Source organism: Argentina silus, assembly GCF_951799395.1.
Source record: "Argentina silus genome assembly, chromosome: 2".
Taxonomy (NCBI): domain Eukaryota; kingdom Metazoa; phylum Chordata; class Actinopteri; order Argentiniformes; family Argentinidae; genus Argentina; species Argentina silus.
In genome coordinates, this window is record NC_139656.1 from 31,247,339 (window position 1) to 31,261,587 (window position 14,249).

General features: G+C 43.4%; 1 protein-coding gene across 1 annotated transcript in view; it reads right to left on the reverse strand.

Moving 5' to 3' along the window:
• Positions 1-3,094: 3,094 nt before the first annotated feature.
• The window catches only part of gabrb2b (gamma-aminobutyric acid type A receptor subunit beta2b), a gene marked incomplete at both ends in the record, with an annotated part of 50,759 nt that continues 39,604 nt past the window's right edge, over positions 3,095-14,249 (reverse strand). The window contains 5 exons of the mRNA XM_083691396.1: positions 3,095-3,442; positions 4,633-4,770; positions 6,833-7,077; positions 8,850-9,002; positions 12,320-12,457. Coding sequence (XP_083547522.1) covers positions 3,095-3,442; positions 4,633-4,770; positions 6,833-7,077; positions 8,850-9,002; positions 12,320-12,457 — 1,022 coding nt within the window. The remainder of the gene's footprint in view (positions 3,443-4,632; positions 4,771-6,832; positions 7,078-8,849; positions 9,003-12,319; positions 12,458-14,249) is intronic.

The following is a 14,249-nucleotide window of genomic DNA, read 5'->3' on the forward strand; positions in this document are numbered from 1 at the left end:
CACCATGTCAGATCAGAATAGGATGCATAATAGTATGCAAGTTAACACTAACAACAGACATGCTTTCTAGCGTTCATGTGGAAAATACACACAATATGAAAACTGCCCTACCAGTATATTATTAACCTAATACATTAACCTTTACTTTTTTCATCCTTATATGTTTACATAAATATATTTTCACCATGTCACAAAAAGGGCATGGTGGCTTGGTTTGTTTGGATTGTGGAAAATGTAACACCTAATGAAAACCTAAAATAAAACTTGAACTTTAAATAGATATAATATATTATATTGAAAAATAAGCTGCATGCAGACATAAAGGATGTTGATAATGGAATGCAATAAGATAGCTTTTGTGAATAACGAAGGTGTCGAAAACATGCAATATATTATGAGCTAATGTCACTATATCTGCATTAAATGATTATTCAGATGGATTGACTCTCTAGTTAGTTGTTACCGATCGTCTAAGGGGTCATTTAACGAACAATAAAATCATAAGAAACTACTGTAACAGGCCAAATTATGTCTACTACTTGTGCATTTAACATCCCTGTTTTTATGTTCCTGTGAATTTTCCAGAAGCAAATGAGACCAATTGTAATGTTCTAGTCTCATTGAAGAAACGGTCCCTCTTTGTGGGAAGTCTCGTCAGCACCAACAGCTGCAGCGCCTACCATACAGCCTCTATGGCTTTTAGAACTTGTGTGCAAAACGTTGTTTTTATAAAATCTATGGTCAAACATGGTACACTCTTAGAAAAAAAAAAGGTTTTCATTTGTTCCTGCAGAGGAACCCTTTGAAGGACCCATTTGGGTTCCATGCAGAACCCTTTTGGATTCCAAGTACTGTAGAAGCCTTTTGGTTCCATTTAGAACTCTTTGTGGAAAGGGTTCAACATTGAACCCAAAGGGGTTCTACAAAGGATTCCCTTACAGGGACGAATGTAGAACCCTGTTTTGGTAGAACTAACTAGAAGAGTTTTTTCCTAAGAGTGTACTAGTAACAATTGGACTACTGTACTGTATGGATGTACTCTTGTAAGTTTGTGTCTCTGAAATGTTCTGACATATTCTCATTCTGAGTGACCTCATGTTCACGAGTGTAGTTGATGCGATCCTTCAAGGTGTAAAAAAACAACAACAACAAAGAGTAACGTAGATAGCTAACAGGAAAGTAGTATTATTATATTATAGCAATACACTGGCAGGAAATTAGATATGTGGAATGCATTGATAACCAAAAAGGATACATATCATCTTCATAGAAAGATGACTTGTCCCCTTCCAGTTTATATTTGGAGCAGTATTGTGCTTTTCTGCTTTCTGGCTTCTCTGACTGGTTCGTAAGCTTATTCATCCGTTCTGTCTCTTTTAAATGGATTGAGTGAATATCAAAAACTAGATGCTTGAAAAGTAAATGACTTACTACTGACGGAATGGTGGTATACCTGTACAATACCCCCAAGCATCTCTCATCCACCATTGAAAAGGACACGTGTATTCAAAGTATGTAAAGCTGCTCAAGACCATGTCCAACCAATGCCTTCTAAGACTCTACCAAGAGAGAAATCTCATGTGAAATATATTGGAATGATATTGACTTCAACTATGATAGATAGATATCATTAGTTATTTTTTTAAACAATCATATACAGGAGTTATTTACACAAAATGGTGAAAGAAAAGTGTGGCTTATGATTCATATACAGTACGTTCTTATTTTTCCATGAAATCCCCTCCATAGACCCCTTAACTGCTGGCTCAAAGTCCTAAGAATTTAGACATAAGAAGAAAATATCTGATGCTTCTCAACAAACTAAAGCCAATAACTCTTCGCATATTGTTATTAAGAGCAAACGTGAGCAATGCTACTGCACCTGTGAAGAAGTAACACTGTGTTCATTCTAGAAACCACATTTCCTAACGTGTTGGTACACAGGAACCAAGTAACTGCTTTAAAATCACATATCAATAAAAGTTGAGCAGTTTAAACCAGTCCCTGTTGCCCTTGTGTAATAATAAAACCATTCTTAATTGATAATTACAAATTCCTCATGAGATCTATATGAATGCGTCTATCACTGGCACTTCAACTTCATGATTGGATGTCTGTCTCTCTGTCCTTCTCTCTCTTGCCCTATCTTTATCTTTTATCTCTGCCTTGTCTTTGTTTCGTTTCAACTACGCTAATTGTAACTTTTGACTTGAATGTGGATCAGTGAAGTTTTAAGTAAATAATCAACCAAAAGGTGTTGTGTCATGAACCCAAGGCTTCATGTGTTATTCGTCTCTAAGCTCTGCTATGGCAGTCTGTGTCCCCTTCAGTTTCCTCTGTTAACTGGAAAGGTTTGGAATGACGTCAGTGTCTGTTGTTAACGCTATCTACTACACTATCAAAAACTTTCTTTGAATTGAAATAATGCTCTGAATTAAATAATATGATTTAACAACAATATCAAAGTAGAAAAGGTTGGTTAATCTTAAAACCCTCTTACTATGATCTTATATAGCATTATATATCCTATGAAAATGTGAAACATCACAATATAAAGACAAAATCAATTCTAGAATAAGTAACATTAAATCTTTTGTTTCTGTTTGAACTTATGGATCTTAGAAAAAAGGTTAACCTGGATATGGTTGTAGCTGTTTGAAGGAGGTCTTTGTATTCATTGTGTAATTTTAAACCAATATATCCTTGTTATTTCTAACTATATTTTGGCAACAAATTAGATAGATATAAATTTAACAAAGTCAAAACATAAAAAATATATGCAAACAAACATTTAAAAATGGTAAAATACTAAATTCACTAAATATTCTACTTGTAAAATTATAAACGATAACTCTGGAACAGGCACCATATATGTTCTTAATCTCTCCTCTAAGGTTTTTACGTGTTAGCCAGCAATTAAGGTGTTCCAAGGTAAAATGGAGTCAGTCCTGATTTAGTTTTGTTATAGTAATTCAGTCTTGTGTTGCAAGATCACACAGCAAAAATGAAAATAAATCAGAGGAAAAAAAACAACCGGCAACATTTGTTGTTGTTTTTTTGTTTTTTTCCATTCTGCCCTCTCGCTGAAGTCCGTTTAGTTGACGTAGTAGAGCCAGTAGATGATGTTGAAGAAGGAGAAGACGGTGGGAAAGATCACCCTCGACCACTTGTCGATAGAGTTTACATCAGTCAAGTCTGGGATGTTGATCTTCAGTTGGGAAGCCCGCCTCCGTAGCCGGCTCTTCTTCTGGGTCATGTGACGCTCGAGAGTGTTCCGTCCAAAGTTGTGCCTGGCCAGCCCGGCCTTGCGGTACTGCAGGGTGGAGGTGTCGTAAGTCAGCATGGTGCTCCTGGGGTCACTCAGCCCAAGGGTCAGCTCTGACGCTCCCATCTCGTTCTTGATCTCCAGGGTGCCCAGGAGAATGTTTTCATGGGGATCCATCTACAGGTTGAACACGACATGTATTATTATAAGCTAACATAGTGCTGTACTAGTACTAGTACAGAAACTAGTACGATAATCTACTTGTGTCCTTGGCTGGACGCCAACAGCCTAAATCCTTATCAATAATAGCATAAGCCACCGATAAATGGCCACACATCTTCATATAGATTATCATTTATCAGAATAATGCCAATATCTTTACTCTCTTTGAAGAAATCTAGAAACTACGACTCATCATATATCTCAATATATTCACTGCACACATCTCAGTGCATTTGCTAAAAATGTCGGATGGAATGCAAACAAAACTGTAAACATTTTGATGGAGGTTTTAGGTCTCAACAATATGAAATACATACTTACTGCTTTTCAATGAGTACATATAGTATACCAAAAAAAACATCAAGAAATTGCAAACACATTTGTACTGTGGAATAAGGTAAACGCAAGGGTAATGCAGAAATGGTAATAAATGTTAATGAGAACAACAAAGAGTTGGTGTACACAACAAAAACAACAACAACTACAACACCTACAACAACAACAACAACAACAACAACAACAACAACAACACACAACGGTAATATATGGACAAGGAAAAGGGTTGACGAAAGAGAGGATAAGGTGAATTTGCCAAACTACCTCAGTGTGAACAGATACAACCTGACTGGGAACTTATTATGACCAAATCATCAATGATGCACTGCATTATCCCTGTTCAGCAGATGATAATTCATATTAACCTTCTGCTATCGTTCAATGTTGTGTTATTCATTAGATACACAGCTAGCATAGACTACTACCAGATAGCATAGACTACTACCAGATAGCATAGACTACTACCAGATAGTATAGACTACTACCAGATAGCATAGACTACTACCAGATAGCATAGACTACTACCAGATAGCATAGACTACTACCAGATAGCATAGACTACTACCAGATACACAGCAATGTACAGTCATGAGGTACGTTATATGGTAAGAATCTCTCTAAGAATGTTTTTCAGGGATAGGGGGAAGATGAAGATGAAGATGATGATGATGGTGATGGAAACTACGGGTTTACACCACAACTCAAAAAGTGATCTTACGGGATTACAAACTATAAAAGTGGTTTTAGTTTGAGGGGTTCAGATGGAGATTGGAGGTTGTTATGTGTAATCACTCTCAGCTGAGTAGTACCTTATTCTTTTGCTCTAGTCCTAATGCGGCATCGTCCACAAAGATTGGTTCCCACATGGAGTCATGCGCGTCAATATCCCTCTGCTTCATTCTGGCATACAGAGTATCGTCTCTCTGAACTACATTTCCCACCAACCACTGCAAGCATACAAAATCGTTACGGTCACTTGGGTCAGCCAGGAGGGGGGAGGCAATGCAATTATCGGACGGTTAACTGTGTGTTGTGTAACTGTCTGTCACATCCAACTGCAAGACAGAGTAGGTTTGAGGAAACCGACGCTGACGTTTTGGGATTCAAACCATAAAAGTTAAACCATTTAGTACCCCATGCCCGGACCTCCAAGATATCCACCACAAGCATACTGTACCATGAAAGCAGGTGCAGCGAAACACTGCAAAACATCTGTCATCTCATCACAAGTTTCCTCAAGGGTTGAGTTGAAAACGGTCGCACCAAAAGCCTGATAGACAGATATTACCCTGTACTGGTTGAGTAGGCAAAATCGATGTCTTAAACATTACTCCATCACATTTTGAGGTCCAAAAACATTAAATATAACAGGGGAATGCTCTCCACATTGCTCTGGGTAGTTAGTTAGTTAGTTAGTTAGTTAGTTAGTTAGTTTGTTACCTAATAATAACTAATGACTTCCCCAGGGGGAACTTGGAGTGTGGAGTGGTAGTACAGCACAGCCAACATGGCCCCTAAATGTCTTGCTGCCTCTATTCACTTCCATTAGGATAACAACACAGTGACAGATCTCTTCTCTCCCTCTCCCTGCAAAGCAACTTATTTGGATTTCTCACAAGACTGCTACAGGCGTAGTTAAGTTTGTTTTCATTGACAGTGAGGCAGGGCAGAGTTAATGTGACTTCTCCATTTGAAGTGGTGACACTGTTCTGCATGATTCATGACTTCTCTACCTTTGAGCTTCATAGACTTTCACAGTTCTCTCATTAATTCATCAAATTCAAATAAATAAAGCAAGTAAAATAAAGGTTTAATAAGAAGAAGAATGATTCATTCATTAGATCAACTTTCACAATGCCAAGAAGAGAGGAAGAAAACATCAGATTCATAGACTCCATAATTAAGTCATTGCCCTGCTTTCATCTGGACATTTGAGTTTTTCCAACAAGTTTGTGTGTGTGTGTGTGTGTGTGTGTGTGTGTGTGTGTGTGTGTGTGTGTGTGTGTGTGTGTGTGTCTGTTTGTGCATGTTTTTTCACAAAATCAAGGGTCAAAAAGTGATATCACAGTGAAGATATGAGAACGGACTGGACAGGAACAATTCGTACAGCGAATCACAGTACAGGAGAAGCATGTCATGTGACTGGTCAGAGAATCCTCAGTAGACAGTCATTGACAAACAGGGGTCAGTTTCACGAAAGCTTCGTAGCTTAAATAGTATTTAATCTCTCCCGACAACCCAGCCGCAAAGCTGTGAGATAGTAACAATTGTAAAATCAATGTTTGCAAGTCAGTCTTTTGTGCGTGAAAGAACTAAATTCTTTAAAAGACTAAGTTTGCTGGTCTAGGAGAGGAGTGGTCCTAGATTTTCAAAAAGATAAAGTACTACTTTAGTTACAAAGCTTTCTGGAAACTCACCCCAGATCATTTTAGAAATACCGCTGTTGTAATAGTCTGGGGTTTATTTTCACACTTCTATCAAAGGTTTGTTAAATATGAAAAGTAATAACGATACATTACCAACTATCACAATATTAACAAGAACATAATTCACTACACAGTACATTTGTGGAGACAAATAGTTGATCAAACTTGGGTACTTTGGATCCAATCCTGGAAAGGCATTAACTTGGAGTTTGTTCATTTGAGATTATTTCCCTATGTTGGTCTGATTGGACCAAACAAGCAGAGCTGATGTACAGTATTTAACCCAGATCTTCCGCCTAAACCAGTGGAGGCAGGTGGAGGTAGACCTCGGAGGACGGACTCATTGTAATGCATGGAATTACAATTGATACCATTCCCTATTCCATTCCATGCATTACAATGAGCCCATCCTCCGATTTCTCCCTCCACCAGCCTCCCCTGGTATCCACCGTGAACATTACAGTGTAAACCGTGAACATTGCAGTGTAAACCGTGAACATTGCAGTGTAAACTGTGAACATTGCAGTGTAAACCGTGAACATTGCAGTGTAAACCGTGAACATTGCACAGAGAACTTGTGTACCTTGTTGGGATCCATCCTCATCTTGTCGTTATTGGCCGTGGCTGCTTTCTCCGCTGCCTTCTTCTGCCTCTGGGGCCCTCTGCCGAAGAAGATGTAGTTGACCAAGGCGTACTCCAACAGCGCCAGGAAGACGAACACGAAGCAGCCCATCAGGTACATGTCTATGGCCTTGACGTAGGGAATCTTGGGAAGGGTCTCTCGCAAGTGAGTGTTGATGGTGGTCATGGTCAGCACAGTGGTGATGCCTGGGGAAAGAGAGCGGCGATCTTCGTCAACATCATCATAGTTACTGTCGTCATCATTGTCGTCATCGTCATCTTTGCATCATCATCATCATCATCATCATCATCATCATCATCATAACCGCCAAGCGTCTACCATTAGGACAAGAGGACATGTCAAGGTCTGAGAGTGACTCTGGAGTGTCCATGTCTCAGAGAGGGCTACCTTAATCACCATAACGGGATTCCAAACCACTTCTGCTACAGCGCATTGGCACAGGACACAGTCCGCCTCATTAACAGTGAACTCCCACAGAGAAACTGTCTCCAATAACTGGGTTCCGGGAACACATATTTGTTCCCCGCCGACACACACACACACACACACACACACACACACACACACACACAATACACACAATACACACACACACACACAACACACACACACACATACACACACACCACCAACACCTGTATCTGTTCTCTGTTTTCCAGCCAGGCCCTAATGCCTGAAACCAGGCCAGAGATAAACACGTTCCTGAACCAAGTTGTGGTCTTATCTGACCCTCCAGCCCCCCTGTCCACCAGGCCACCTCCATTATCAAGCATTACTGCTGCTTGTCATTAAATCCCAGCCAGTGCACGCTTTCCCATCAAATAAATAGACACGGGTCAGCATCCAATCCGGCAGAGTGCTTCTCCCACAGAGGGAGGGGACTTGGGGGGGTGGGGGGAGTGGGTGAGAGGGCCGCGGGGGGAACGGGGGAATGGGGGAATGGGGGTGGGGGAGGGGGGGGCTGGGCTGGGGGAGCTTCCTATATCACGCAGCACCACACACCCACCTCATGGACTGGGCAGAGCTGGATTATGTAATGAAGAATGACATAGTGACATTGTGGCATCCCACCCCAAAAAACAAAAAACAAAGCAGAGGCACTCAAATTAGAGAGAGAGAGAGAGAGAGAGAGAGAGCCCATCTGTGTGGTCATCCATCACTCTACTTTAGAAAGGCATCTCTGTTGGGCTTCACAGGGAGGCAGCAGCAGGAGGCCATTTCCTCACAGGGGGTCGGTCAAAGGAAATGTAACAGCAGAAACATAGCCGGCTAAAATGACGTCTAGACCTCCCTGTTTTCCGGTGAACTCTGGAGAGTTAGAGCGGTAGTCAGATGACGGCGGCGTGGGTCATAGTCATCATGACGTTCATGATCATTATCATTCGTCCTATTCTTGTCGCCCTACATCTACGTAGGGAAAAGACAGAGCGCCGTGTGAACGTAGAGTCAGCATTCTTAAGGTTCGTTGACGCTTTGTCGATCGACACTGACGACAACAGTTGACCGCCAAAAATGACGTCTCGTCTGCAGTTCTGAGTGTCGCTGAGTGGGTGTCCTGCACCCCCTGAACTTTCTTATTTCGCTTGTTCAATCGATAATCATTCAATATGTCCTCATAGATCTCTATGGAGAAAATACACAGCATGGTATACACAGACAGTCACTTCATATGAAATGCATGCAATTCTAGTTTTTGACGGCGAGCTGAGTGCTCAGTCACATGCAGAGCCATACAGAAGCTTTGCAGACGTTTGGCAAACTCTGTTAGACGTTTAGGATGCCCACTGGCACCACATTCGCACCGATATCCCTGCTCCAAATTAGAATGCAAATTAGAACGCTACCGAAATGGAACGTTGGGTGCCAAGATGGAGGACAGTTTTGGGCCAAACCTCTACAGTGTATCTCTATGGCTCTGCATGGTCACATGGTCATGTCACATGATGAGGGAGCCTACCCAGAGCCACTCTGGCAGCCGAGGCATCGTAGTTAATCCAGAAGGAGACCCAGGACAGGATGGTGATCAGGATGGAGGGCATGTAGGTCTGCAGGATGAAGTAACCGATGTTCCTCTTCAGCTTGAAACTGAGGGAGAGGCGGGGGTAGGAGCCTAGGGAGGGGGGGGGGGGGTAGAGAGAGAGAGAGTGGGAGAGAGAGAAAGAGAGAGAGAGAGAGGGAGAGAAAGAGAGTGGGAGAGAGAGAGCGAAAGAGAGAGTGGGAGAGAGAGAGAGAGAGAGAGAGAGAGAGAGTGGGAGTGTGGGAGAGAGAGAGAGAGAGATGGAGAGAGATGAAGAAAGAGAGATGAACGAATAGACTCAGAGTTAGATGACAGGATACCACCACACAGGTGGGGTCTCGTGGGGTCTTTAAGTCCCAGGTTATGTTGGTTTAGAGACTGCTCTTCTCTCTCCCATCCCCTGCCAGGGTCTATTGACTTTAGCTGTGTCTATTGACGTCTCTACAGTGCTGCCACTGACTGTATGTCTGACCAAGGCTGGCTGGAAGGTCCGCAATGTCTTCTCCAACACACAACTTGCAACAATAAAGACCCATTCCATTCCATTCCATTCCATTCCATTCCATTCTATTCTATTCTATTCTATTCTATTCTATTCCATTCCATTCCATTCCATTCTATTCTATTCTATTCCATTCCATTCCATTCTATTCCATTCTATTCCATTCCATTCCATTCCATTCTATTCCATTCCATTCTATACTTTTTTATTCTATCATATCTGATGGAGCAACACTCAGCAGAAACACTACTCTGCGCCTCCGACATCGTGGCATCAGCGTTCTCCTCCCCTGCCTTATCAGTCATGCCTGTGTTTCTACCGTACGGGGAACCGCCTCGTAGACAGCCCCACGCTCGGCTTATCTAGGCTGCAGTAGACAGAATACAACCCAGCAGGTCCTGTTGTCACTGTTACGGAGCGGCAGCGCTGTGTGTGAACGTGGTCATATTCTCTGGGTGTCCTTGGAGGGATCTGATCTGGGCTGTGTTTAGGTTTTTGGTGGTTGAATTATGGCATCACAATGGAACGACCCGGGGGGGGGGGGGGGGGGGTTGGAGCCGTGTGTGTCGCGGAATGAAGAATGTTCTAGTTTAGAAAGGAGCTGAGGAGGGAAAAGCACCGCTAAACAAAGGTGCAGGAGGTGCAGGAGGAGGAGGAGGAGGAGGAGGAGGAGGAGGAGGGTGGATGAATACATTACACTACATTAAAGTGCGGGACTAACGACGCCTCAGGCAGAATCTGAGTCTCTAGTGGGTCGTTTCACAGTGGCCAGAGGCTGCAGTTAGCTGATAGGCTGGGAGTGGGTTTAGTTTATCGGCTGGGAGTGGGTTTAGTTTATAGGCTGGGAGTGGGTTTAGTTTATAGGCTGGGAGTGGGTTTAGTTTATAGGCTGGGAGTGGGTTTAGTTTATAGGCTGGGAGTGGGTTTAGTTTATAGGCTGGGAGTTGGTTTAGTTTATAGGCTGGGAGTGGGTTTAGTTTATAGGCTGGGAGTGGGTTTAGTTTATAGGCTGGGAGTGGGTTTAGTTTATAGGCTGGGAGTGGGTTTAGTTTATCGGCTGGGAGTGGGTTTAGTTTATAGGCTGGGAGTGGGTTTAGTTTATAGGCTGGGAGTGGGTTTAGTTTATCAGCTGGGAGTTGGTTTAGTTTATAGGCTGGGAGTGGGTTTAGTTTATAGGCTGGGAGTTGTTTTAGTTTATAGGCTGGAAGTGGGTTTAGTTTATAGGCTGGGAGTGGGTTTAGTTTATCGGCTGGGAGTTGGTTTAGTTTATCGGCTGGGAGTGGGTTTGAATAATGAAACAGTGGGGACGTGTGTGTGTCTGTGTGTGTGTGTGTCTGTGTGTGTGTGTGTGTGTGTGTGTGTGTGTGTGTGTGTGTGTGTGTGTGTGTGTGTGTGTGTCTGGTTGATGGATAGATTGAGTAACTGCTAGGTGTTTTTGCTTCTTTCTCTGTGTGTGACTTGAGTGTCAGTCCTGAGTGGTCTCAGCTGCCAGCGCTGGAAGGGAACCCCCCCCCCCCCCCCATCACCCCCACCTCACAGCGCGCCGTGGGGAGGACACTGGAGGGACACGCTGTGATGGATGGAACGGAATAAGAAACGGTAGCAACACATATGAAACACTGTATATCATTCATTTAAAATAAACGTACCATACCAATCCCAAAATATGCAGCTGTATGGGCTCGGGGGAAGCTGCCCCCCCCCCCTCCTCCTGTCTCCTGTGCAAGTGAACTGCTTCCTTGTTTGCATGACAAATTCATGAATATGAAAATGTAGCCTAGATGATCAATAAATCATTTCATCAAACAACATAATGTTGAATAAGTCATGAGCGTGCTCCAGTTCTGAAGGCAGGGGTGGTCCCCATATCAGGGGGGGTCCCCCGTCTACTTAGGGGGCTACTCTGGAACGTCCTGCGTTTCTTCTCATGTGGCCATGGAGTCCCCCCCTTCCCCCTCACACGTGTACATACATACACACACACACATACACACATCTCCCACACTTCTCTCTGAACCCCCCACCACCACGCCACACTTCCCTCCCGTCCACAAAACACACACACACACACAGACACACACACACACACACACACACACACACATACTTTCTCATGTATGTCACCGTTTCCAGGACATTAGGCACATCGAGGGAGGTGAGAGTGAGGTTGTCATGAAGGCAAGGAGGCGTGTGTGTGTGTGTGTGTGTGTGTGTCTGTGTGTGTGTGTGTGTGTGTGTGTGCACACCACATCCACCAGGTTTCATGGGTGCACTTTCAGAAGTATGCTTGCATTGCACAGCACCTGCAATAGATTTGCTCTGTATTCCTTTGGATCTAGATGTTGCTGTTCCATCTGAAGAACAGCAGAACACACCTGACATGACTGCACATATTGTTGCACACTGACATTTTGCACGATTACTATTGTCACTTTTTGTCACTTTTGACTACTTATTATTGAATTGCTGGTTGTTGCTGACTGCTGTTGTTGAGCGTGGTGCAAGATCCCAAAACATTTCACTGTGTCAATTACAACTGTATGCGATACATGTGACAAATACATTTTGATTTGATTTGATTTGATTTGATTTGATTTGATTTGATTTGATTTGATTTGATTAGCAGGCAAATGTTTCCATATTTATGTCAGTTTTGCAGCGCTGGGGGGGGCGTTCAGTGGCGTAGCACACTAAGGCGCATACCGTATCATCGCAAGGTCCCTGGTTCGATTCTAGCTATCGACATATCCTGCATGTCATCCCTCCTCTCTCTCTCTCTCTCACCCATCCTTCCTGTCAATCTCTACTATCTCTATCCCAATAAAAGCAGAAATGCCCTAAAAACATATTTAAAAAAAAAGCAGCGCTGGGTATTTGTTTGGCTGTGTCCAGTGTTGTGAGGCCCTACCTGTGGAGAAGACCACGTTCTTGGAGATGAGCTTGTGGTCGACGATGGAGAACTGCGGGAGCTCTATCCTCTCCACCCCCGTCACGGCCCCGTCTCCGCCTCGCCAGTAGAACTCGATATCATCAGTGGTGTATCCATCTGAGCAGGAGAGAGGCAGAGAGGAACGTCAAGAAAACAGACATAGAAGAGGGAGAAGGAGAGAGGGAGAGAGGGAAGGAGGGAGAAGAAGAGAGGGAGAGGGGGAGAGGGGGAGAGAGGGAGAGAGGGAGAGAGGAATGGACTGTGTGTTTGTTGCGTCAGCGAGTGTGTAGCTTCTGTGTGTTGTTGGCGTGTTGGAAAAATAAACAATTGTTTTTCTTTAAGATTTGAATCTTCGTCTTTAGCGACATCATCGTCATCATCATTATTGTCTTCATCATCACCACTACCACCATCACCATCACCATCATCATCACCATCACCATCATCATCATCACCATCACCACCATCATCATCACCATCATCATCATCATCACCATCACCACCATCATCATCACCATCATCATCACCATCATCAAGACACACGTTTATTGTTTCGGTTGCATCAGGCACTTGGTTGAAGTGTATTATTCATGGGTTCTGGATTATGTACTGCACACAAAGACGGCAAAAATGATGAATTATGAAGCTCTTGTGATGTGTTACAGATAACCAACGCAGGGTTTTCCCCAAACAGTTCACGATGTGAACATTTCAAGGCAAATTAAACTCTATATTTAATAACGATAGAGTAACTATCTTTGATCGCCAACGACATCGTTGTTAAAAACGAAAGCGAAAATGAAGCAATACGATGTTCCTCAGTGAATTTAGCTGTATTTTTTGCACATTTTGACATGAATAAAGGCAAGTCAGGTTTTGATGATGCAATCCAGCGCCACGCTGTTCTAAAATCCTGGGGAGAATCCTGCAACGGCCTGACATGTTTCAGAGAATAATGCATAACCCTGATGCATGTGCAACTTAGTGTTTCTGGCAAACAGATGTTTGACTGTTCGAGGCATTTTAATGTCTAAAATGTCTGTCCAACCGAACATTAAAAGTAATTTACTGGACCTACCAATAGACCAACAATATGAATATATCATAGGAACCTTTAAAACAAAATCACTCACATTAACATCTACTTATCCCTTGACCAAAATAAGGAAGAAAAACAGAATGCTCAAATGCTCAGAGAAACGGAGCATTAATATTAATCTAAAAGAATTTTGCCTTTGTGCTTTCTGTGGCAGAACCAGGGCAGACACGAACATCCAGCCGATGGAGTAATATTGTATAGAATCCCTGCAAAAGAAGTGATTTTCCATCCGACCATGAAAGTATTTGTTGCATAATCCACTGCTATCCCGGCGCTGTTGTCAAGTCAGCTGACTCTGGACCACAGTATGAGCTCACATAACAAAGAAGCACTCCTCTCCTCTCCTCACGTCCCCTCTTCTCCTCTAACCTCTCCTCACCTCCTCTCCTCACCTCTCCTCACCTCTCCTCTTCTCCTCTAACCTCTCCTCACCTCCTCTCCTCACCTCTCCTCACGTCCCCTCTTCTCCTCTAACCTCTCCTCACCTCCTCTCCTCACCTCCTCTCCTCACATCCCCTCTTCTCCTCTAACCTCTCCTCACCTCCTCTCCTCACCTCTCCTCACGTCCCCTCTTCTCCTCTAACCTCTCCTCACCTCCTCTCCTCACCTCTCCTCACCTCTCCTCACCTCCTCTCCTCTCTTCTCCTCTAACCTCTCCTCACCTCCTCTCCTCACCTCTCCTCACCTCCTCTCCTCTCTTCTCCTTACCGTTCCTCACCTCCTCTCCTCTCTTCTCCTTACTGTTCCTCACCCCCTCTCCTCTCCTCTCTTCTCCTCTCCACACCTCCACCCCCCCTTAGCCCCTCTCCT